Source organism: Zalophus californianus, chromosome 1 (assembly GCF_009762305.2).
Source record: "Zalophus californianus isolate mZalCal1 chromosome 1, mZalCal1.pri.v2, whole genome shotgun sequence".
NCBI classification, from domain to species: Eukaryota; Metazoa; Chordata; class Mammalia; order Carnivora; family Otariidae; genus Zalophus; species Zalophus californianus.
Genome location: NC_045595.1, coordinates 209,660,865 through 209,684,725, shown reverse-complemented (window position 1 = coordinate 209,684,725; position 23,861 = coordinate 209,660,865). Strand labels below are relative to the sequence as shown.

The 23,861-nt window shown below is 38.6% G+C and overlaps 1 protein-coding gene across 3 annotated transcripts in view; it reads left to right on the top strand.

The window, feature by feature from the left end:
* BRWD1 (bromodomain and WD repeat domain containing 1) overlaps nt 1-23,861 on the top strand; it is a 111,932-nt gene that overhangs the window by 10,263 nt on the left and 77,808 nt on the right. For all 3 annotated transcript variants that reach the window (XM_027587776.1, XM_027587775.1, XM_027587774.1), the window contains exons 5-8: nt 12,611-12,761; nt 14,812-14,910; nt 15,277-15,437; nt 16,805-17,026. In XM_027587776.1, the coding sequence (XP_027443577.1) occupies nt 12,611-12,761; nt 14,812-14,910; nt 15,277-15,437; nt 16,805-17,026 (633 nt within the window). The remainder of the gene's footprint in view (nt 1-12,610; nt 12,762-14,811; nt 14,911-15,276; nt 15,438-16,804; nt 17,027-23,861) is intronic.

Here is a 23,861-nt window from a genome sequence, read left to right as displayed (position 1 = left end):
AACTGCTTAGAAAAAATTCTCTGTGTTGGTTTTAATCAGTTTGCATGTATTTGGCTTTAAAAACTTCTAGGGGCCACTTTGGCTCTAAACCTCTTCAGATACTCCTTGATTATCTTGTTACGTGCCATTTTTATTAGTATGCAGTATAGCCAATTGCAAGGATCCAGTGATGCTGGAGTGTTGTGAACTAGACAGCCAGGGTTCTTATTTTTAGCTTTGCCTTTTCTTAGCTCTTTGCTTCTGGGCAAGTTATTTCATGCCCGTGCCTGTGTTTTCTCATCTGTAAAATGCAGATGAGTAGTTTGGGGATACAGTAAGTTAGTCTATGTGAAGTACTTAGAAAGTGTCAGGTAGAAATCACTGTGTACATGTTAGCTATTACCATTAATGTAGTGAAGAGTTAAAATAGTCAAAACCTTAAAAGCCTTAGAAGTGTGCCTTGTACATTGTTAAGTGTGCATTATTACCTGTTCTTTTTGCAAATGTGGAATCTGAAGTCTTAGAAAGTACCTTGTCCAAGGTCCCATAACTAGTTAGGTAGGGCCAACTAGTACTTTTAACCACACTGCCTGAGGGTCAGGAGAGTCTACTACACCCCCTTACTCTAGTTTCTGTTCAAGTTAAACTATCACTGGTATATTTCAGGCTGGATTCCACATTGAGAAACTTTTGCTGGAGAAAGACCTTGTGGTAGAGCCTCAGTTTAAAGCGTTACATTTTGCCTATATTAAATTTTGCCCATATTTATTTATTTATTTATTTTTAAAAAGATTTTTATTTATTTATTTATTTATTTGAGAGAGCGACAATGAGAAATGGAAAGAGCACATGAGAGCAGGGAGGGTCAGAGGGAGAAGCAGACTCCCTGCGGAGCAGGGAGCCTGATGCGGGACTTGATCCCAGGACTCCAGGATCATGACCTGAGCCGAAGGCAGTCGCTTAACCGACTGAGCCACCCAGGCGCCCCAAATTTTGCCCATATTTATATGTAAATGTTTGAGGATCTTGGTAGTGGTCTTTCTGTGGGGGGGGGTAACTGAAAAGTGATGTAATTAATTAGTTCATTAGTCTTTTCTCTGTAATCTGACCAAAAAGTGTCCTAATATTAAATAAAAATTGCTGTTTATTGTAGAATATTTAGAAAATGCAAAAGCAAAGAAAAAATAGAAAATCATGAGAGCGAGAGGTGTTTCTTTTTCTTTATATACGCTAACAGAAATAGGATCTTTTTTTGAGAGCGTGAAGGGGGGAGGGGCAGAAGGAGAGGGAGAAGCAGGCTCCTCACTGAGCAGGGAGACCAGCCTGCCGCCCGACGCTGACGCTTGATCCTGGGACCTGGGATCATGACCTGAGCCAAACGCAGATGCTTCACTGACTGAGCCACCCGGGGGCCCCCAAAATAGGATCTTTAAAAAGATCCTATTTTGTGAATTCCTTTCCATTTCTCTAGAAAATTTTATCTAACCTTTTGTTTGTTGGACATTTGGTTCGTTTCTAGTTTTTTTTTCTGTTAGTGATTCTATGAATACCAAAGTAAGATCTGTGTATCTGTGCATTTATTTACATCTTCTATAATTGTCATTTATCATAAATTTCTAGAAAGTTAACCATTCAGTAAAATGGTTTGTGTTTTTTTTTTAAAAGTTTGTTTATTTATATGTAAATAATGAGCTCTGCACCCAAGGTGGGGTAGGAACTCATGACTCCCGAGACCTAGAGTCCCATGCTCTTCTGACTGAGCCAGCCAGGTGCCCCTCAGTAGCTAATGTTTGAGTCATTTTTTGCCAAGTACTGCACAAAAGTTAAGAGCTTTTAACCTGTATAATCTCACTTTCAGCAATCCTATTACCTTGTCTGTATTGTGATTTCCTGTTTGAGATAAAGCTGAAAGGGATAAGTAACTTCAGTGAGGTTATATTCCTAGGGGGCAGATCCAGCTGCAAGCCCACTTTGTGTGATACTCATTCATGAATGTGTGACGCATTTATTCAGTAAGTGAAAGCCTGTTGTATTCAAGGTTCCAGGGAGACCAGTGTGGATGAGATGGACAAGGCTCCTGGTTTCCTGGGGCTTTACACCCTAGGGGTAACCAGAAGTAGCAGGCAAGTTACTGCAATACAAATTCACATTTGTATGGTGATGGGGATTGGGAAGGGGGGGTGGGGAGGGACAGCTTTTGTCCATGGGGTGACATTTGTCTTGAAGGATGAAGAAGGAAAGTGAAGCCATGAGAGGATCAGAGGGAAGAGTAGTTGCCATCAGTCTTAAAAACCTGCATAGCTCTTGGCCGCATCTACTGCAAGAATGAAGACCATTGTCAGCAATCAGACTGTCGACATTTCAGAAGTCAACATCGCTCTGAATGACACAGTGTTACTCTGAAGGGCCCCAGAGGAACCCTGAAAAGGGACTTCAGTCACATTAATGTAGAACTCATTCTCCTTGGAAGAAAAAGAAGAGGCCCTGAGTTGACAGATGGTGGGAGCTAGAACGGAACTGACTACTGTCCGCGCTTGTAGTCATGTACACAAGGAGATCAAGGGTGTTACACGGGCCTTCTGTTACAAGATGAGGTCTGTGTATGCTCCCTTCCCCATCAGCGTTGTTATTCAGGAGCATAGTTCTCTTGTTGAAATCTGAAATTTCTTGAGTGAAAAATATATCTACAGGGTGTGAATGAGGCCAGGTATTGCTTGTTAGGTATCTCAAGCCCAGAAAGATGAGTTAATTCTTGAAGGAAATGACATTGAACTTGTATCAAACTCAGTTGCTTCGATTTAGCACAACCAGTAAAAACAAGGATATCAGAAAATTTTTGGATGGTAACTATGTTTCTGAAAAAGGAACAGTTCAGCAGGCTGATGAATAAGATTTAAGTTGTCTGGTTATAGAAACAGCAAGATGCCAGATGATTTTTCAGACTTAATTTGTGATATTTTAAAGATGTAATAAAAGCTGTACTGATTGGGGGCTTTTTCTTAAACCAATCATCCTTTCCACCTATTTGGCAATTAAACCATTGCAGAAGTAAAAAAACAAAGACAGAAAACCCTGCATAACCTCTGACCCAGCAGTTACATGCTTAAGACTTGTTTTTTTAAGGAAGTTTGTTTTGTGCCTGTTGATAATTCATCTTTTCTGAATTGCCTTTTTATATCTCTTACTTGCTTTTCTACTGCTGTCTTCCCATTTTGTAAGAATTCTTCATCTCTCTAGGTTCCTTTAGTCGGCCACATGTTCTAGGTTCCTGTCCAGGCCTGCAGGCTGCTTTTAGTTTTGTTGGGAGCTTTTTTTTTTTGGAGCTTTTGTTTTTATGGAGGTTTAAGAGTTTTACTTTGGTTACATCTGTTAATCTTTATTTTGTCTTCAGGGTTCTCCTTAAAGCCCTTCTGCACTCTAAAAATTAATATTATAAAAGGCGGTATTATGTGTCTATTCATCGTTACTATTTTCCAGTCCATATGTAGTTCCTTTGTCATGTCTTTATGTTCATTTGATTTGAGCGTATGGTTGGTGTGAGGTATGAATCTAGCCTTTTCTAAACTGTCAGTTTGCAAGGACCATTTGAGTCGTCTTTCTCTTCAGGGACTGTGGTCATTGTCATGTACCACATTTTTGCTGACTTCTTCTCTGTTCCTGTAACATTCTATACTATGTTAGTGATGAGATTTTATAATACATTTCTTACTAAAATGGTTTATCAAATTCCCTTTGCTCAGCATTTTAGCTCAGAAAGAAGGTGATCCTTAAATATACAGTGTTATGTTTTCAGCCAATTTGGAAGGAGTTGGTTCTGAACTATCCCTTGAACCAGTAGCTGTGCAGCTATGGATCCTTTCTGGCTCGTTACTCATTTGGGGACTAATATTTCTATTCCGAATGATTTAATTGTATTTACTTAAGTATTCATACATTTCAGGACTCTGCAGCAGAACCTAGAATCTACATCAAGTGCAGGGCTTTTATTTGACTTTTTGTAAGCTCTTGTTTTGTTTGTATTGAGTTTTATGAATTTGCTTTAAAGACATAGCTAAAATGAATAGGTTTTATTTCTCTTGGTCTTTTAGAATATGGCAGACTTCTTTTTTTTTAATTTTTTATTTTAATCACCATACATTACATCATTAGTTTTTGATGTAGTGTTCCATGATTCATTGTTTGCATATAACACCCAGTGCTCCATGCAGAACGTGCCCTCTTTAATACCCATCACCAGGCTAACCCATCCCCCACCCCCCTCCCCTCTAGAACCCTCAGTTTGTTTTTCAGAGTCCATCGTCTCTCATGGTTCGTCTCCCCCTCCGATTTCCCCCCTTCAGTCTTCCCCTCCTGCTATCTTCTTCTTCTTCTTCTTTTTTTTTTTTTTAACATAGATTGTATTATTTGTTTCAGAGGTACAGGTCTGTGATTCAACAGTCTTGCACAATTCACAGTGCTCACCATAGCACATACCCTCCCCAATGTCTATCACCCAGCCACCCCATCCCTCCCACCCCCCACCACTCCAGCAACCCTCAGTTTGTTTCCTGAGATTAAGAATTCCTCATATCATGAGGTCATATGTTACATGTCTTTCTCTGATTAACTTATTTCGCTTAGCATAACACTCTCCAGTTCTATCCACGTCGTTGCAAATGCCAAGATCTCATTCCTTTTGATGGCTGCATAATATTCCATCGTATATATGTACCACATCTTCTTTATCTATTCATCTGTCGATGGACATCTTGGCTCTTTCCACAGTTTGGCTGTTGTGGACATTGCTGCTATAAACTTCGGGGTGCACATACCCCTTCAGATCCCTGCATTTGTATCTTTGTGGTAAATACCCAGTAGTGCAATTGATGGATCGTAGGGTAGCTCTATTTTCAACTTTTTGAAGAACCTCCATACTGTTTTCCAGAGTGGCTGCACCAGCTTGCATTCCCACCAACAGTGTAGGAGGGTTCCCCTTTCTCCACATCCCCGCCAACATCTGTCGTTTCCTGACTTGTTAATTTTAGCCATTCTGACTGGTGTGAGGTGTATCTCACTGAGGTTTTGATTTGGATTTCCCTGATGCCGAGTGATGTTGAGCACTTTTTCATGTGTCTGTTGGCCATGTGGATGTCTTCTTTGGAAAAATGTCTGTTCATGTCTTTTGCCCTAGAATATGGCAGGCTTCTTGATGAAATGATAAACTAAGTCTGGCTAGAAGATGTTTTGCATTAATATTGAAAACTCTGATCCTTAACTCTGTTCATGTGGCTGGAATTGTTCTTTGGTGCTTCACTATTTCACGGCTTCTCTGGGCTGTCGCATACTCATGCATTTTGAAATGTCCTGTCTCTTCTGCTTTAATACATCTTGTGAAATATTAAAAAAAAAAAAAGGGTTGACTTTTTGGGGCATATTTGTCTCTTCATTAAGTTTCATGTAGGACCCAGGCTTTAATTAGTCTTCACACAGGTTTATTTTAATTATGTTCTGTTTAGAAAGTTCAGTTACTTTCATATGTTACAACAGAATAATCTCAAGTATAGTGGTTTCTTTTCAGAAGTCAGTTGATTTATGGATAAAGCCCCTGAATATTTTGCCTTTTGTATTTTATTTCTTTCAGATGATATTACTCCCTATTGTGATGGTCAGTCAGAGCTCCCTATCAAGAATATCAGAACTCTTAGATTTTCTTCTTCTGAATAATTTGTAATTTGGAAAAGCTTTAATAGTTTAGAAATAGGGCTTGCTGTTTTGCTAAGTAAGGGAAGAAGAAAATGATATTAATAGGTTACACAGAATTACTAACTAAGGGTATGTCCTCATTTGGTATTGGCTGAAGCATTAATAGCATTTTCCAGGCAAGCCTCACTTTACGGGATGGCTGGTGGATGAGTTTGCTGCAGATTTTCAGATTGGTGGGCAGTGCTGATAGGATTGGTGTGATTGCATAGCACGTGATAGTAGGCTTATGGGATGCTTTACTTAAAAGCAGTGGCCTAAATAACAAAGTTACAATGATATCTTGTAAGTCTGTAGGTGGAATTGATGCACTGATTTAATGGTGTCATTAAGGCCTTAGTCTCTGTTTTTTTGATTGGGCAGTTGACATTTTGGCTTTTTTCTCCTCAAACTCTTAGTTTTCATGTTTGCTCTCATATCCTAGAAATGATGGGAGGGAAGGGTTCTTTTATTAGGGAGGAGAATTTTTCAGGAACATTGCGCTGCCTCAGAAAGTTTCTTCTCCGTTTCATTGGCCAGGACTACATAGGAGGGTCCTGCTGAAGTGGGGGAGATAGTGGCTGTAGGGTGAGCAAACCCGGTCCACTCCGGGAAGCTAAAACTAGTTGTCTTTCCTGAATTAAAATCAGTGCTTTTGAGTGAAGGATCTTCATGCCAAAACTAGATCATTTCTCTGCCTGCGTCCTTTTTTTTTTTTTTTTTAAGATTTTGTTTATTTGTCAGAAACAGAGAGGGAACACAAGCCGGGGGAGTGGGAGAGGGAGAAGTGGGCTCCCTGCTGAGCAGGGAGCCCGATGCAGGACTCGATTCCAGGACCTTGGGATCATGACCTGAGCCGAAGGCAGACGCTTAACGACTGAGCCACCCAGGCATCCCTGCCTGCGTCCTTTTGTATAACCTGAGGGTTAAGGTCTTTTCCCCTTTTACATCTATAGCAATATTTATCTTGCTACTGACTACTAAACTTGCATTTCTTTATAAAGCTTAGAAACGAGGCCAAGAACTTCTGTGGCATCAGAGGCTGAGGGGAATTTCTTAAGGAAGACATCAATTTTTTTTATTCTGTATCAAAGGCTATGCTGTCACTTCTTGTTTCATTGTGGTGCTGTATGCCCATTATGTAGGAGTTGCGATATGACGTGGTACTTATGTGTTTTCCCTTGTAAGGTTTCTAGATGTAGTTTAATCGAGGGAAAGCTAGCTAATAGATAGGAACATATTAAAGATATTAAACATTCATTCTAGATCCTGATTAGATTATAGTATCCCAGACTTTACAGAAAAAGCTACTTTCTCCCATAACTTTCCAGTTAGACAGGTTATCTAGACCCTACTACCACTTTGTTGTATAGTTGCTACCCTGGGCTTGAAGAGGCTCGTGCTCACAGCAGTATTTAGTGATAGTGAGAGTAACATAGTGATCCTAGGAGTATGGCTGATAAACTTTCTGAGAGTGACTGTGGCTACAAAAAATAAGATGGTAGAGAGACTGGCTATTTGATGTTGGAAGGAATTTAGTTCTGGCCTCATTCCTGAGGATGTTGTATAATTGCCTTACTCATTGAAGTCGCTGGTAGAGACTATTACCAGTCTGTGTAGGACTTGAAAATAGTGAAGGAACATTATTGTATTGATTTGGTCAATATGATACTAAATAATCCAGAACCATTTTCTGTTTTAAAAAAATATTTGAGAGTGAGAGCGCGTGCACACACGAGCAAGGGGAGGGGCAGAGGGAGAGGGAAAGAATCTCCGTGCTGAGTGTGGAGCCCAACGCTTAGTGTGGAGCCCAGCGTGGGGCTGGATCTCATGACCCTGAGATCCTGACCTGAGCTGAAGTCAAGAGTTGGCTAATGTTTAACTGACTGAGCTGCCCAGGTTTGTTTTTGTTTTTTAAGATTTTCTCTTTAAGCAAGCTCTACACCCAGTGTGAGGCTCACACTCAACCATTTTCTGTTCATCATTTTCGTTGCCTGTATTGGGACTAGAACCACCATACTTTCCATTAATACCTTGTTTTATACATAAATAGGTTAGCAAACCTCCTCCCCCTCCATCTTTGATGATTGTGCTAGAATCCTCAGAAATGCAATGAATCTGTAATTCTTTTATGGGATTACAGCTGCTGCGTGGAATTGATGTTCCTGCGACACCTGGACTTCGTCTAAGTACACGTGCCTATGTTGAAGCCTCCTATTATTTTAATCAGTTTTATTGCTTCTTCAACTCAGGCAGTGAGTGTAATCTAGAACGTTTCCCTTCTAGATCATTTAAGAGATAAAATAAGACCATGTTTAGCACTAGGAGGCACTCTGTTAAAAGTTTTCTGCCCGTACCTTTTCTGTTAGAGAAGTTGTTTCTAGCCATGTCTGTTATAGCTCATCTTTAAGAACTAGTCTCCACTCAGGAGACAGGCTTGGTTGTGTAACCTCAAAACTTAAAGCCAATTATATAAGTTATCTATCCACCTGGAGAGTAGAAATCTTAAAACTATTAGAGTGATTTTCTGCCTTATAGAAGCCATATTGCCATTGCCCAAAGTCATCTTACCTTTCTTAAGCTTTTTAGATGTATTATTTAGGTTGGTCAGTGTGAGTACTTCAGTGGGGGTTTTGTTTTCAGATTTGCATTACTGACAAGTTCTTAGATCTGTGATTTTCTTGGCCCTGTTGGAATTACTTTCTAGTTCCTTCTATCTCTCCCCTCCCATGATGAGCTCATTATCTACAACAGTTTTTGGACTTTCACATGCTGACGCTTTGAAGCACAGAGTGCTGATTCGTATTTTTTTTTTTTTTTTTTTTAAAGATTTTCTTTATTTATTCATGAGAGAGAGAGGGAGAGAGAGAGAGAGAGAGAGAAGCAGGCTCCCAAGGAGCAGGAGGCCCGATGCGGGACTCGATCCCAGGACCCTGGGATCATGACCTGAGCCGAAGGCAGATGCTTAACCATCTGAGCCACCCAGGCGCCCGAGTGCTGATTCGTATTAAGAAACACTTTGATGTTTACCTGAGCTTTGATAGGCCTTTGGAGTGTTGCTGTGGGATATCTGTCAGGGTAGGAAACAGAAGTCAGGTTGAGAAGTTGAAGATATTTTATTTAGCCTCTTCTGTCACCAGGGCTTATGAACAAATATTTTAAATATTCTGTTTACTTGAGAGAAAAAGAGACAGAGAGTGGGGGAAATGGGAGGGGGAGAGGGAGAGGGAGAGAATCTCAACCGGACTCCATGCCGAGCATAGAATCCTATGTGGGGCTCCATCTCATGACCCTGAGATCATGACCTGAGCTGAAATCAAGAGTTGGACACTCAGCTTTTATATGCGGGAAGCATCGGGTTTAGGCTATTTGATTAAGGAAGCTGAACTAATTGTTCCGATGGATGATAGAAAACATGACATGATAATCAAGAAATTAAGGTGTTATGGGTGAAGTCCTGTTTGTTTAGAATCCTGTGGTGCACTGCCAAAAGGTGATCTTAAATCTCAACAGCTTGGGTATTGAGTGGCAAATAGTGTTCTGGAAACTATCAGTGAGGTGTTTTCAATATAGGTCTGAATGTTTTTGCCTAACTATGGCGTTGAAGTAGAGAATAAGTGAGCACTTCCTTTCTTGCTATAATTAAAACGCTTGATTCATCTGGGGGAAAAAAAAAGTTGGACACTCAACTGACTGAGTGACCTGGGTGCCCCACAACAACTTTATATTGAATCCAGGCTTATTTTATATTTGAATTAATGCATAAGAACCAAAAGTGAGATCTTGAGGTATGTTTCAGATTTTCTTTGGAGCAGGGGTTCTCAGGGAGCTTGAAAAAGTGTGTGGGGCACTGTTGGTGTCAGAGTCGCATGGGGATTAGTAGGCATTGGTGGAACGGAGCCAGGGGCACCGTATGTCCTGCACCTACAGACAGTTCTGTACAGTGATGTTTTTTGTCTTTCCTCAAATGTTGGTAACGTCACCATTGAGAAACCTCATCTCATGATTGAGAAACCTTAATGCAGCATTAAAGTGTGACGTACATTCAAATCAGGTAACATTAGGCATCTTCATGAGTTAAACCTAACACAGTACCTTTTGTGTTTTTAAGTTTTTGAAGTATATATGACCTAAAATAAACTGCATGCATATTTATAAAGGTTCAGGTTGATGAATTTGGATGTGTGTTAATAACTGATGAACCCATCACAGTGAAGATAGTGAACATTTCTATCACACCCCAGAATTTCTTCTTCCCCTCTGAAATCTCTCCTGCTTTTCTTTTCTCCCTGCTTCCAGCTACCTCTGATCTGCTTTCTGTCATTATATATTAGTGTGCATTTTCTAGAGTTTATGTAAATAAAATCATATAGGGTGTACTCTTTTTCTGGGTTCTTTCAGCATAATTATTTTGAGACTTCATCCATCTCATTGTGTGTTATTAATTCATTTAAAATGTTTTTAAAATTTAAATTCAATTTAACCTATAGTATATTATTAGTTTCAGAGGTAGAGTTCATTGATTCATCAGTGGCATATAACACCCAGTGCTCATTCCATCAAGTGCCCTCCTTTAATGCCCATCACCCAGTTACCCCATCCCCCCACCCACCTCCCGTCCAGCAGCCCTCAGTTTATTTCCTAGTTTAGCATCTCTTATGGCCTCCCTCTCTGTTTTGGTCTTAATTTTATTTTTCCTTCTCTTCCCCTATGTTCATCTGTTTCTTAAATTCTACATATGAGTGAGATCAAATGGTATTTTTCCTTCTCTAACTGACTATTTCACTTAGCATAATACCCTATAGTTCCATCCATTTTGTTGCAAATGGCAAGATTTCATTCTTTTTGATAACTTTTTGATAACTGAGTAATATTCCATTTACTCCTGGGCCATAAGTTTTTGTTTCTTCGTTTTCTTCTGGAGTATCTTTTTCTTCAGTGCAGCCTCCTCTTCTGGTTTAGGAACAATCTGGTCTTCTTCAGTAAGGATTGCTCAGTGTGCCAGGAAGAGCTCTTGTGTGGATTAATCTGACCATGAGCCCCGTAAGTTCTACACTGCACCTTGGGGGCTTGTTCACCTGGATGTACTCAATGACCGGAGAATCTACATCTAAACCCTTAAGTTCAGCATTACTCTGCATTGTTAAGCGTGTGCAGTAAAAATTCAGCACTCTTTTTGGGCCATGACTGAGTGACCTGGGTGCCCCACAACAACTTTATATTGAATCCAGGCTTATTTTATATTTGAATTAATGCATAAGAACCAAAAGTGAGATCTTGAGGTATGTTTCAGATTTTCTTTGGAGCAGGGTTTCTCAGGGAGTTTGAAAAAGTGTGTGGGGCACTGTTGGTGCAGCCCCACTGTTTGGCCTGGGCACACCTACCACCTCCACCATTGTAGCAAGGCAATGGCACACACGGCTTCTGCAAAGTGACATCCTTCAGATACTTAGTGGCTTTTCAGATAAGTGTACCCTTGATGGCCTGGGCAGTTTCATGTGTGTTCTTAAAGTAAACACGAAGATTTGAACTTTGTGGTTTGCATGATTTTGTAGGGTTTTCTGTCTGGGTCAAGTGAACAGCAAGCCATTTTCAGAGATCACCTCAATCTGCTTCAGGGAATAGCACCTAACTGTTTTCCAAAGTGGTTGTACTGTCTTATATTCCCACCAGCAGTTTCTCCATGTTCTTGTCAATCTTGGTCTGGCCAGTACTTTTAATTTTAGCCATTCTAACGGGTGTGTAGTAATATCTCATGGTTTTAATTTGTGTTTCATCAGTTACCAGTGAACGATGTTGAGCATCTTTTTGTCCGTTTGTGTGTGTGTGTGTGTGTGTGTGTGTGTGTGTGTGTGTGTGTGTGTGAGACATGTCTGTTTAAATCTTTTGTCTTTTTAAAAATTAGATTTTTTTATAATTGAATTTTGAGAGTTTTTTATATTCTAGATACAAGTCCTTTATCAGAGATATGCTTTGCAGACATTTTTTTTCAGTCTGTGGGTTGTCTTTTCATGCTCTGAACAGTGCCTTTTGAAAAACCAGAAGCTGTTAGTTTTGATGAAATCTAGTTTATCGGCTGGTTTTTGTGTGGATTGTACTTTTGTTGTCATTAGAGATCTTTAACCCCAGGTCATAAAGATTTTCTCCAGTGATTTCTGTGATAAGTTTTTCAGTTCTGAATTATGCATTTTTTTAATTTTATTTTTTTAAGATTTTATTTATTTATTTGACAGAGGGAGACACAGCGAGAGAGGGAACACAAGCAGGGGGAGTGGGAGAGGGAGGAGCAGGCTTCCCACCGAGCAGGGAGCCTGATGTGGGGCTCGATCCCAGCACCCTGGGATCATGACCTGAGCTGAAGGCAGACACTTAACGACTGAGCCAACCAGGCGGCCCTCTAGATTATGCATTTAGATCTGTGATCTGTCTTGAGATAATTTTTGTTTATGGTATGATGTATGGATCAAAGCTAATTAAAAAATTTTTTTTTGGCAAATGGATATCCAGTTGTTCCAGCTCTGTTTGTTGAAAAGATTATTTTTTGTCCTTTGTGCTTTTGTCAAAAATCAGTTGTCCTCATATGATTCCTGAAGTCAAGTATTATTTTTATACCTCGACTTTTTTTTTTTTTTTTTTTTTTAAAGCTGCTTGGGCTTTTGTAGGCCACTTACATTTGAATATGAATTTTAGAATAAAATTGTCAGTTTCTGCAGAAAAGGCTGCTTGGATTTTGATTGGGTTGGCTTTGAACCTATAGATCAGTTTGCTGTTTATTTATATGTAATTTCTTTCAGCAACGATTTGTAGTTTTCCTTGTACATGTTTTTCACGTTTTGTCAGACTTATCCCTAGAAGTTTAATATTTATTGATAATATTGTAAATAATGTTTTTAAAACTTGTTCTCCAATTTAGGTCTTGTCCAATAAGCATGTGGCTCCTGATCATCTGTTGCAAATCTGCCAACGCATTGGTCCCATGTTGGATAAAGAAATTCCACCCAGTATTTCAAGAGTCACTTCTTTACTTGGTGCAGGAAGGCAGTCTTTGCTACGTACAGCAAAAGGTACCTTAATTTGAAGAAGTGTTCTGCTTTGTAGCTTAATAATAATTATAATTGTGAAGTAATGTATGCATTGTGGAAGAAAGGCGATATGTAACTATAAACCATGCTGTGGACTATAAAATTTTCTGCGTTTAGCATAGACATTGAATTTTACTACGTAAGTGTTTAATGGGTCCTTCTGCATTTAAAAAAATGATAAAGGTTTAGATGTTAAGTGAAAAAGCTTGAATTTATTCTGAGATGTGTTTGAGGTTTTATCGATGTGAGTTCTTAATTTTCCATTTTGTAGCTCACTTATAACTTCATTGAATGTAATTGTATGTGTCTAATAAACTCTTTAAAAGCTAGAAGTATTTTATTTGGTATTTAGATTCTGAAAGCCCTTTGTAATAAGGGGAAGTGATTTTTTAAATTGGTAGCAGTTTGAAACAAGCACCAAAAATGTACAATTGCATGGTTCTTTTTCATCAATTTAATTTTTTTGCAAAGTTATGTGGTAGCAAAATGTTTGGAATTGCTGTTCTTTTTCTGTTAGCTTGGTATATATATCACCTAGACTAAGTATATGTATGTGATATGATCTATGTATACAACGTGGCTTAACTGCTAATGGGCAAGAATGTTGGCTCTTCTGATCCTGAGTGTATGTCAAGTTCATTCCCCATGATTATCTTTAAGATCCATTGCTGATACGGTGCTGCCTCCTAGGTGCACCAGCAGCATAAAGCTTGACTGAGAAAGAACAACCCTCCTTCTTGGTTCCATGCCAGACTGGTTTGTCAGCTTTAGTTATTTCTTAGTGCTCTGTAGCCCTGCCACACTGTGGCTTGGGTCAGGAAACTGTTCTTATTCTCCCTTCTCTGTGTCCCCATTTCCCTTGTAATTATTCTATTTTAGGTTGTTATGTAGTAGTTGCCTGAGTGGCCTGTTTTCCTCTGTTTTCTTTACTTGTGTCAAGCTCCGTGTCGTTTTGTGATGAGCACTGCTTTAGAACTGGCAGACCTTAGAAGAGACTTAAGCCAGCTGCCCTAGGGTAGGGGCCCATATTTCTCTGTTTTGTACTGGTGTCAAGAGAGGATGCCTTGTAACTGCTCTTTGGTCATGATAGTGGTAATGAATCCGTTCATGTAAAAAGTAATATGTGTGTTAGATTGGGGCACCCGAGGCTCAGTAGAGGTTTATATGATGCCTTCCTTCCCTTCCTCTTTCATTTGTGAAGAAGCTAATTTCTGGCACAGCATAATCTGTGTTCTGCTGCTATCTCCTCTAGAGGGGGCAGATGTTTCTTCTTAGTGTATTTGTTGATAGGTCAAAAAGGGACGGGACTCTAGAATTAGTGTTCACACTCACAGATCCTATGTGCTCTTGGGTAAAGGCTTATCCATGATCCTAAAACAAGAGGAAAGCCATTTAATTTTGTCAGTATTTCCTAAGGAGATTAAAGTCATGGTAATATTGGCCAAAATTGATTTTGAAACTCCATTAACATTTTAAGGATTTTCATATCAGTCAAATAAAATTTTTCTTACAAAAATTTCCATTTTGGGAAAGTTGGATCCGTTGTGATTAAGATCTCTTACCATTCATATTGTGTGGTGTAATTCTGCCTTGACAAATAAAAACTTACTCGGCATAGACTAGGACTTGGGAGTCAAAAGATCTGGTTTTACGGTCCGTCTGGACTTGGTCATTGGCAGTGGGTCTCTTGAAAGGTCCCAGAACCTTTGAGCCTCAGTTACCTCACTTGTGCATTGGCGATCACACCTACCTCACAGGGTTGTTGTGAGGATTCAATGAGATGATGTACGTGGAAAGCACTTTGTACATTGTAAAGTGCTATACTCATGTTAGCTGTTGTTGTATCTGAGATGTCTTAATTTTTTTTCCCCTTCAGAAATAGTCTAATAAACCTCTAGGGCTTTTCTGTTAAAGTATATTAGTTGGTAAAACTTTGAATAAACAGTTTGTTACAATATACGTAAGTATTCTATAAAATCTTTCTTGGGGTTAACTTTCAAGATTTTATGTGTATCTAAAATTCGTTTTAAAGACTGCAGGCACACAGTTTGGAAGGGCTCTGCCTTTGCTGCTCTTCACAGAGGAAGACCTCCAGAAATGCCAGTGAACTATGGTTCCCCACCCAGTCTTGGTGAGTGAGCGTGGCTTGGCATGTGACCGAAACCCTGCTTTTAATTTCTTGGCCGATTTTGTAATGGCTATATTAAAATTTAAAAGGAAATACTGGTAGTGTTGTTTCAGTAGTGATAAGTATCCATTTCCAGACTTACTGTTTTCCTAAAGTTATTACTAAACGTAGTAAAAATTATTGAAAGATAATCTTATGCTAATAAGAAGCCCATAATGGTGATTATAGTAGAACAGAGTTGGGGAGAAACTTGTCCTTAGGATTTCTTGAACATAGATTCTGTGACCCTCTAGAAATTGTTGTGGAGTTTTTCTTCGTTTTTTACATTATTGGCTCTTCTTAACCATTTTCATTGTTTTTATTTCCTAGTGGAGATACATCGAGGAAAACAACTCACAGGGTGTTCCACTTTTAGCACAGCATTTCCAGGAACTATGTATCAGCATATAAAAATGCACAGAAGGATTCTTGGACATCTGTCTGCTGTTTACTGTGTAGCATTTGATAGGACAGGACATAGAATCTTTACCGTGAGTTAATGTTTTAAACTCAATTTGGTATCATTTAGAGCACTTCAGTGTGCATTAGAATCATGTAGGAGATCTTACAAAACATACAGATTCTGTGGTTCCCATTCTCAGGGATTTTGACTCCGTAGATCCGGGGTGGGGCCCATGAATTTGCATTTTTATTAAGTATCCCAAGTGATTCAGATGCAGATAGCCAGGCCTTGTGTTTGTGAGACATTGACTTAGTGGTTCATGGGCATGATCATCAAGGATCTTAAAAATATGCATGCCTGATACTTCCCTTCCATCCCATTCTAGACCTACTGATGATGGTAGTTTCTAGTAGTATGTCCAGTAACCAAAACAGACCAAAAAAGCTTCCATAAAAATCCAAATCTTTGCAGGTGATTCATATTCACATTGACTACTCATTGATCCAGGGAAATTGATTACTTGAAAAGTGAAAGATTATTTTATTATTATTATAAAACTATAAATATTTGTAATCTAACATTTTAATTTTTTTTTTTTTTAAGATTTTATTTGTTTATTTGACGTTGAGAGAGACACAGCGAGAGAGGGAACACAAGCAGGGGGAGAGGGAGAAGCAGACTCCCTGTTGAGCAGGGAGCCCGACGTGGGACTCGATCCCAGACCCCGGGATCATGACCTGAGCCGAAGGCAGATGCTTAATGACTGAGCCACCCAGGCGCCCCTAACATTTTAATATTTTAAGGGAAGATTACGATGGGTCAGAAGTTTAAGTTTCCTTTTTCAGTTGTGAGATTCAGAGTAGATACTCAAAAATTTGCTGAGTTAGATGGATGCTGGCTGGTGCCACAAATTTGAGACCCTGTTGGGTTATTTAAAATGAGGGTGCTAGTCCCGTTCTTTTTTAGTTCTTGAGATTGCCACTTACTTAGCCCGTGAACCGTAGGTCTGTCCTAATACATATCAAATTATTTAGCTTGATGTGAACAAAACTGACATTTAACCATTGTTAATTGATACAGGTGAGCCATGAACTTTTAGTTGAACTCATTGCTTGGTGGGGAATTTTGGGAAAATAGTATTTATAATGTGGTCTGATCCACAGAAATGAAAACTTCATAGTATCTTTATATAGATGTTATTTGATATGAAGGAAAAAAATTGTTCCATACGTGTTCTGACTGTAAGATTCATAATTTACAGAATATTATACAGTTGGAAAGAAAAGAGTTATAGATACTTAATTTGAATGACATGTAAATGGTATTTTTAAAAAATGCTAGGCCATCTTGGTTACTTCTGAGTATTAGCAATTGTGAATAAAGTTGCTATAAACATGAAAAAAATGCTAGAAAAGACTTGTTTTAACGTTTGTTTTTGGGTGTATTTTTTCTCAGGGTTCAGATGATTGTTTGGTGAAGATTTGGTCAACACACAATGGCCGCCTATTATCAACATTAAGAGGTCATTCTGCAGAAATTTCAGATATGGCAGTAAACTATGAGAATACAATGATTGCTGCAGGGAGCTGTGATAAGATAATTAGAGTGTGGTGCTTGAGAACTTGTGCCCCAGTTGCTGTGCTCCAAGGACACACAGGGTCAATCACATCTTTACAGGTAAACTAGCTTTAGGCACATTTGTGTATGAACTTTTGTTTAAAACTCTTTCTCCTTAGAGATGAGAAGTAGTTAAGATGCTTAGTAATTATGTGATCTATTTTAGTAACCAAGAGAAAATGTAATTAATCATACCTCCATGAATCTTGGAAGGGTGAGGTAATGTTGTCTGGTGCAGCTAAAGGCTTTACGTGAAGGCATGATGGATAACTTACTGCTTCCTAATTAGGCTTACAGTTAAGCTGGGGAATGTCATTTAGAAACAGGATAGGTTCATGATCTTTCTTTCTTTCTTCCTTTCTTCCTTTCTTTTTATTTATTTATTTGAAAAAGAGAGACATTGAGGGAGGGAACACAGGCACGGGGAGTGGGAGAAGGAGAGGGAGAAGCAGGCTTCCCACTGAGCAGGGAGCCCGTTGCGGGGCTCGATCCCAGGACCCTGGGATCATGACCTGAGCTGAAGGCACTTAACGACTAAGCCACCCAGGCGCCCCGGTTCATGATTTTTCTACTTTAAAACCTGTGGATTTTTCTAAGTTGATTAAATTTGCTGAATTATTTTTAAAAAATCTTTTCGCTTTATTGTGGAGGAGAATTTTACACATAACACAGAGTAGAATAGTATAATGAACCCCTAGGTGCCCATTAACCCATGGCCAATTTTTTGCTCCAACCACACTTCACTTTGTACCTAAAGCAAATCCTAGATTTCATTCCATTTTTTTCTGTAAATATTTCAGTGTGTCTTTCTAAAAGATAAAAATTTCTTTTTAATAAACACAACCAAAACATTATCATCATACTTACTTTTCTCATGTTCAAATTTCCAGTTGTCTCATTAGTAGCAATATTTTATTTGTTTGAAGGAGGAACCAGACAGAACTTATATCTTACAGTTGGTTACTATCAATTAAAAGAAGCTTAAAACAAATTGCATTCCCTTGCCCAATTTTTAAAAAAATCCCCTTTCAGTTTCTTTGTTGAAAGAGTTGGGTTGTTTGTGTGTGGAGTTCCCACAGTCTGGATGTTACCGTCTCCATCCTTGCAGACTGGATCAACATGTTCCTGTGTATTTCCCGTAACTTGGTTGTTGGATCCAGAGCAGTAGTTCTGCTAAACGTGCATGTGAATCACTTGGAGGCCTTGTTTAAAACACAGATTGCTAGGCCCCACCACCAAAGATTCTGATAGAAAGTGTCGGAGGTGGGGCCTGAGGATGTGCATTTATAATAAGTTCCCAGGTGCCCCTGCTGCTGTTCTTCCTCCCCCAGGGACTGCACTTTCAGGATCGTTAATCGAAAGGCTTGAGCGCCTGGAGGTGTACGCTCTTCTAGTAGGCAGGGAGAGTCTGGTAGTCTCTCTCTAGCAGCCATTGAGGATACTGTCTTAGAGTCATTAGTTCATTCAGAACTGAAAATGGTGCTGTTCGGTCAGTTTTTTGAAAATTTTGTTAGGAAGATACTGATTTGTAAGGCCTTTTAAGGCACATTGGTGCCTCCGATTTGATTTTGGATAAAATTGTGGGAGTGGTTCCACTTTCAGGTACGAATGCACCCAGGCTATATGTTAAGTGATCTCTAAATAGATTTGGTGTGAAGTCCTGTGACAAGAGACACTTTTCTCGACTCTTCCAGTCAGTTTTCTTGAAGAATAGAGATAACAGATTTATTTTTGAATGAAGACAACCAGAATTGAGATAGTGTTTTATTTTGAAACTTTAAGCAAGGTTTTTGGTGTGCCTGTTTATTTTAAGGAAAGAGTTCTTTAGAAGTTTTCATAGTCTGAACATTAATTCAAATCTTCACTGTGTGTTCCACAATTGACATTGTGTTATTTGATATGAACTTCTAGGCCAGTATAGCAGCAAATGAGAAAACTTCTGACTTTGTGCTGGTGTCTGTCCTCAAACCATCATGGAATCCCTCACTGTGAAAGTGGAGCTCTGGTCTTTCCCATAACCCATTCCTTTGGTAATGGGGCCCACATTCGGTTATCACCTACTGAAAATATCTGAAAAATCTGTTTGGTTGGTAGTAAGTTTTTATACACCAGACGGTTCATCTCTACTTGCCAGTGGTTACCAAAGTTCAAAGTCAAACAAGTACACAATTTTAGTTATTAATCTTTTTTATATTCTTTGCCCTGTTGTTACTGGCATGTAGAAACCATTTTTCACTATAGTAAAGGTTTTTTTTTTCAATTTATATTAAAAGATGCACAAGGAATATTGTTTGCAGAAGAATTAGACAGTAATTAATAGCAAATAAGAAAATAAGCCTCCATGATCTTACTCTCTCGAAATAGTCACTGTGAATATTTTGATGTACACCTTTCTCAAAGGTAGCATTATACAATGTCATTTGATATCATTTACATTCTTAAAAATGTTAGTATTATTACAACCAGAAGTAGAACCTTTTGTCTGTCTGAAAGAATAGCAAATGAGCATTCTGCAGGAAGGAAAGACACTGTGTAGGTGGCTTGGACTAGCTTTCCTTTTTAAAAAGAACTTGAAAAGTTAGACACAGGTGAAAAAATACCTGAGATACACACCATGAGAAATTAGGACACCAAGGTAAGGAAAGCGAGGAGCTATGAGTCAGAAGGCATTTGCCAGTTCCAGAGGAGGTGGCCATTAAAGCTTAGCAGAATTTTTGACACACTTATGGGGTAGAGAGGATATATCTTGAAAATACCTACACATAAGTTCGACTAATTAGAATAAAAAAAATTGCAGCAGATAACTGGAAGTTAGTACAAAGGAAATTCTAGAGTTGAAATAAAAAGCTGAATATCAGAATTGAGTGGATGGTTTTGATAGATTAGACATGACTGAAGAAATTGGAAATTTAATGAACTGGAAGTGAGGTTGAAAGAAAATAAAGGGATTGAAGTGCAGCAGAAAGAGGTTGGACTCTCAGGCTCTGCTGAAAAGATACTACATGTCTGTACATACACATGCCACATGTGTAATTGGGTTTCCTGAAGAAGAGGAGAGAATGAAGCAGAGCTGTATTTGAAGTGGTAACAGCCGAGAATTTTGCAAAATGCACTGGAGGAATAGAGCCACAGATTGCAGAAACACTGGGGATCTTGAGCAGAATAAAGAAGAATACAGAAGACTACAGCCATTGAACATCACCCTACAGAGAAATCTTCAAGTAAGCCGAAGAAAAAATAAAGAAGCAGTAAGACTGATGATTAGCTTCTCAGTAGGATAGTGGAAGTCAGTAGGCAAAGAAATACTTCTAAAGTGCTAATAAGGGCACCTGGCTGGCTCAGTTGGTAGGGCATGCAACTTGATCTCAGGCTCGTGTGTTCAAGCCCCATGTTGGGCTAAATACATAAAAAATAAATAAAAATAATCTTACATTTGGATTTATTTAAGTAAATAAATTGCTAATAGGAAATGACTGCCTTTCAAGAATTCTGAACCTATCGAAAATAGTGCTTTAAACACATTTTCAATTTCCTAGCAAGGGAACGGCCCTAAGGGGGAATTCTAAATAGTAATAGGCCGAGAGGGAAATATGATCCCAGGCTTGGAGATACAAGAAGGAATAAAGAGTTTAAAAAAAAAAAAAATGTGGGCACATGAAAAAAAGCATCGATTGTATACAAGTATAATAGCTTATGGGTTTAAAAATTACTATAGAGAATCTAACAAATAATAGTAGTAAAAGCTTGTATATCAGGAGGAGGTAACTTTAGTATTTTTAACATCTTTGCATTGTTTGAGAAGTAGACTTTTAATAAGATGAAGATGGATTTTGTAATCTCCAAAATAACAACTAAAAGAATTGTAAGAGAGTGTGTAACTACCAAGCTAATAGAGGGGGAAACGCGGAATAATTAAAACAAAAGGCAAGAAAGGAGAGCAAAAGAAAGGTGGGAAGGTCTAGGATGCTACCGGGCTGTGATTAGACAGCAGTCCGTTTATGAACACTTGATGTGTAAGTGCCTTAGGTGGTTCCAGCGCGCGAGATCTCAGACAGAACTAAGAAACAAAACTCCATCTCTGCTGTAAGGCTGTAGGGAGGCTGCAGGTATAGGATGGAAGACTTTTGCAAATACTAACCATAAGGCTGGTGTAGCATTCTAATATTAGCTAATAGGGCTTTAAGGCAGTTAACATTTTTAGAGGCAAAGAGGGACAGTTTATAATAAAAAGTTTCATGAGATAGAAGAGTTCTAAATTTAGGAATGTGGCATCAAAATACATAAAGCAAAAATAGAATTTATGAGGAAAAATGGATCTCAATAATCATAGTGGGAGGTAAACACACCTCCGTCTCTCCATAATTGAAAGAAGAACCTATGCTGTAAAGCAATCTCAGTTTGAACAGATGATGACCTTGACCTGGATGCCAGATTGACACATCGCATATAATATCTGCATCATTTCTTTGTGGTCGTAAGTGGGGTGTTTATATAAATACTATCCACATTCTGACCCTTAAAGCAACTTCTCAACAAATTTGAAAATACTGAAATAATCCCAAGTATGTTCTCTGTCAGTAGTGTAGTTAAACCAGAAATTACTAACAGCCAGAATTAATGGGAGAATAATCCTCAAATTAAGCAGTATACTTTTAAATAATCCACATATTAAAGGAGAAATCACAATAAAAATTTGAGAATACTTGAACTGATTAATGAAAATATTAGGTATTATGTATCGTGGGATGTAGAGTTTGGTAGGCAGCCACAAAGACGATGTTTGATAATTCTTGCCTCCTGGACTCATGCCCCTTGACCTGTCTTATTCTCTTGACTCATTCATCTTGAGGGAAACCAGCTGCCATGTTGATAGGACACTCAAACAGCCCTATGGACTGTTTCGTAACATTCATGGCAATTAACTGAAGTTTCTTGCCATAAGCATGTTGAGTCAGGCCTTTGGGAAGCGGGTCCGCCATCCCCCGTGTAAGCCCAGGCTGCTGTCTGCTGTAATCTCATGAGACCCTGAGTGAGAACCACCTAAGCTCCTGAATTCTTGACCCTTAGTGATTTGGGTTATGAATATATATTGTTTTCGGTAGCTACATTTTGGGGTAATTTATTACATGGCATAAGATTATTAATACACGGCGGAAGCTGTGCCCAAAGGGAAATTTATAGCCCTCAATGCATGTATTTAAAAAAGCTGAAATTCAGGGGTCAAGTGTATTTCTCAGAAAGAACAGGAAACAATAGAGGACAGGGACATTAGGAAGATAAGTACAGAAATTAAGAATAGAAAAGTAAGCATAACAGTAGAGAGGATCAGCAAAGCCAAAAAGTTCTTTGAAAGACTAAAAATGTTGCTATAAGAATGCTCAAGAAGAAAATTTCAAAAGTTACCATTGTCAGCTTTGAAGAGGAGCATCTCTGTAGACCCTTTAGACATTAAAAAGAGGATATTTTATTTATTTAAAAATTTTTTTGATGTAATCTCAACCCCCCCCCCCCCCCCAGTGTGGGGCTCAAACTCCTGACCCTGAGATCAAGAGTTGCTCTTCTGACTGAGCCAGCCAGGTACCCCTAAAAAGATGGCTATATAGGAAATTTGAAAATTAAGATGCAACAGGTAAATATTCAGAAAAACACTTATGAAGACTGCCACAAAAGGAAAAAAATCTGAATAGATCTATAACTATAAAGCTGTGTAGTTAAATTTCTTACCCACCTATGTAGTATTTCTGTTAAAGTTTAACCTGAATCTCATGAGGAAGCAGTCAGACAAATTCAAATTAAGAAACAGTCTGTGAAATAAATCTATATCTTTCAAAAGTTTAGTTTAAAGAAAGGCAAGAAAATAATGTGTCATATAAGGAAACTAAGAAAATGGTACAAGTATAAATGTGATGTGTGAGCCTTGATTTGGTCTTGGCTTTAGGAGTGAAGAAAGCCTATAAAGCACATTTGAGAAATTAGGATAAATTTCAATATGAACCATATATTACATAATAGTATTATATTGATACTACATTTCTTGAGTGTTGGCAAGCTTGTTATAGTTATGGAGTAGAAAGTCACTGTTCTTAGGAGACTCATGCTGAGGGTCTTAGGGCTGAAGTGTTGTGATTCAGGTCCACATAGTTCACTTCTGTCCATGTATGGCAAGAGACAAGTATGGTGCCATATTATATGTATGATATACTTTAAAAAGCCATGAGAATCCATTGAAAATGCTTTGACAGGTTACAGTTTATCTTCTGAAATAATAGCTCTGGGACCAGATAGTGCCAATGGCTGCACAGCATGTGAATGTATTAAATGCTACTGAACTGTACCTTTTATTTTTATTTTTTTAGACAGGAGGAGGGACTGAGAAGGGGGAGGGGAAGAGGGGAAAGGGAAAAGAGAGAATCTTAAGCAGACTCCATGTTCAGTGTGGAGCCCGGTGTGGAGCTGGATCTCATGACCTGAACCAAAATCTAGTCAGATGCTTAACTGAGCCACCCAGGTGCTCCGTGAGTTGTACATTTTAAAATAGCTAAAATGGTGAGTTTTATGTTGTACAAATTTTCCCCCTCCACAGCTTTGTTTAGAATGCACATGTAATAAACATAACAAGAAAGATTTGCATTTAGCAGTTGATAGAGTAGCTAACTACCTTTGAGTAGTGCATTCTTTAATAGCAAAACAGAGGATCAGCATACATTAAAAACTTATTTTACCACCAAACAACTTGTAAAAGTAGAAGTTATTATGCACCCAGGCATATGTTATATACCGAATAGTTACTGAAAATGTGTAGATTTCAAAACTGTTGTGACTTTGGAAGTAGCCATATGAGATCATAGTACAGAATCACGAAGCCACCAGTGACTCTGAGAAATCATACTTGTTA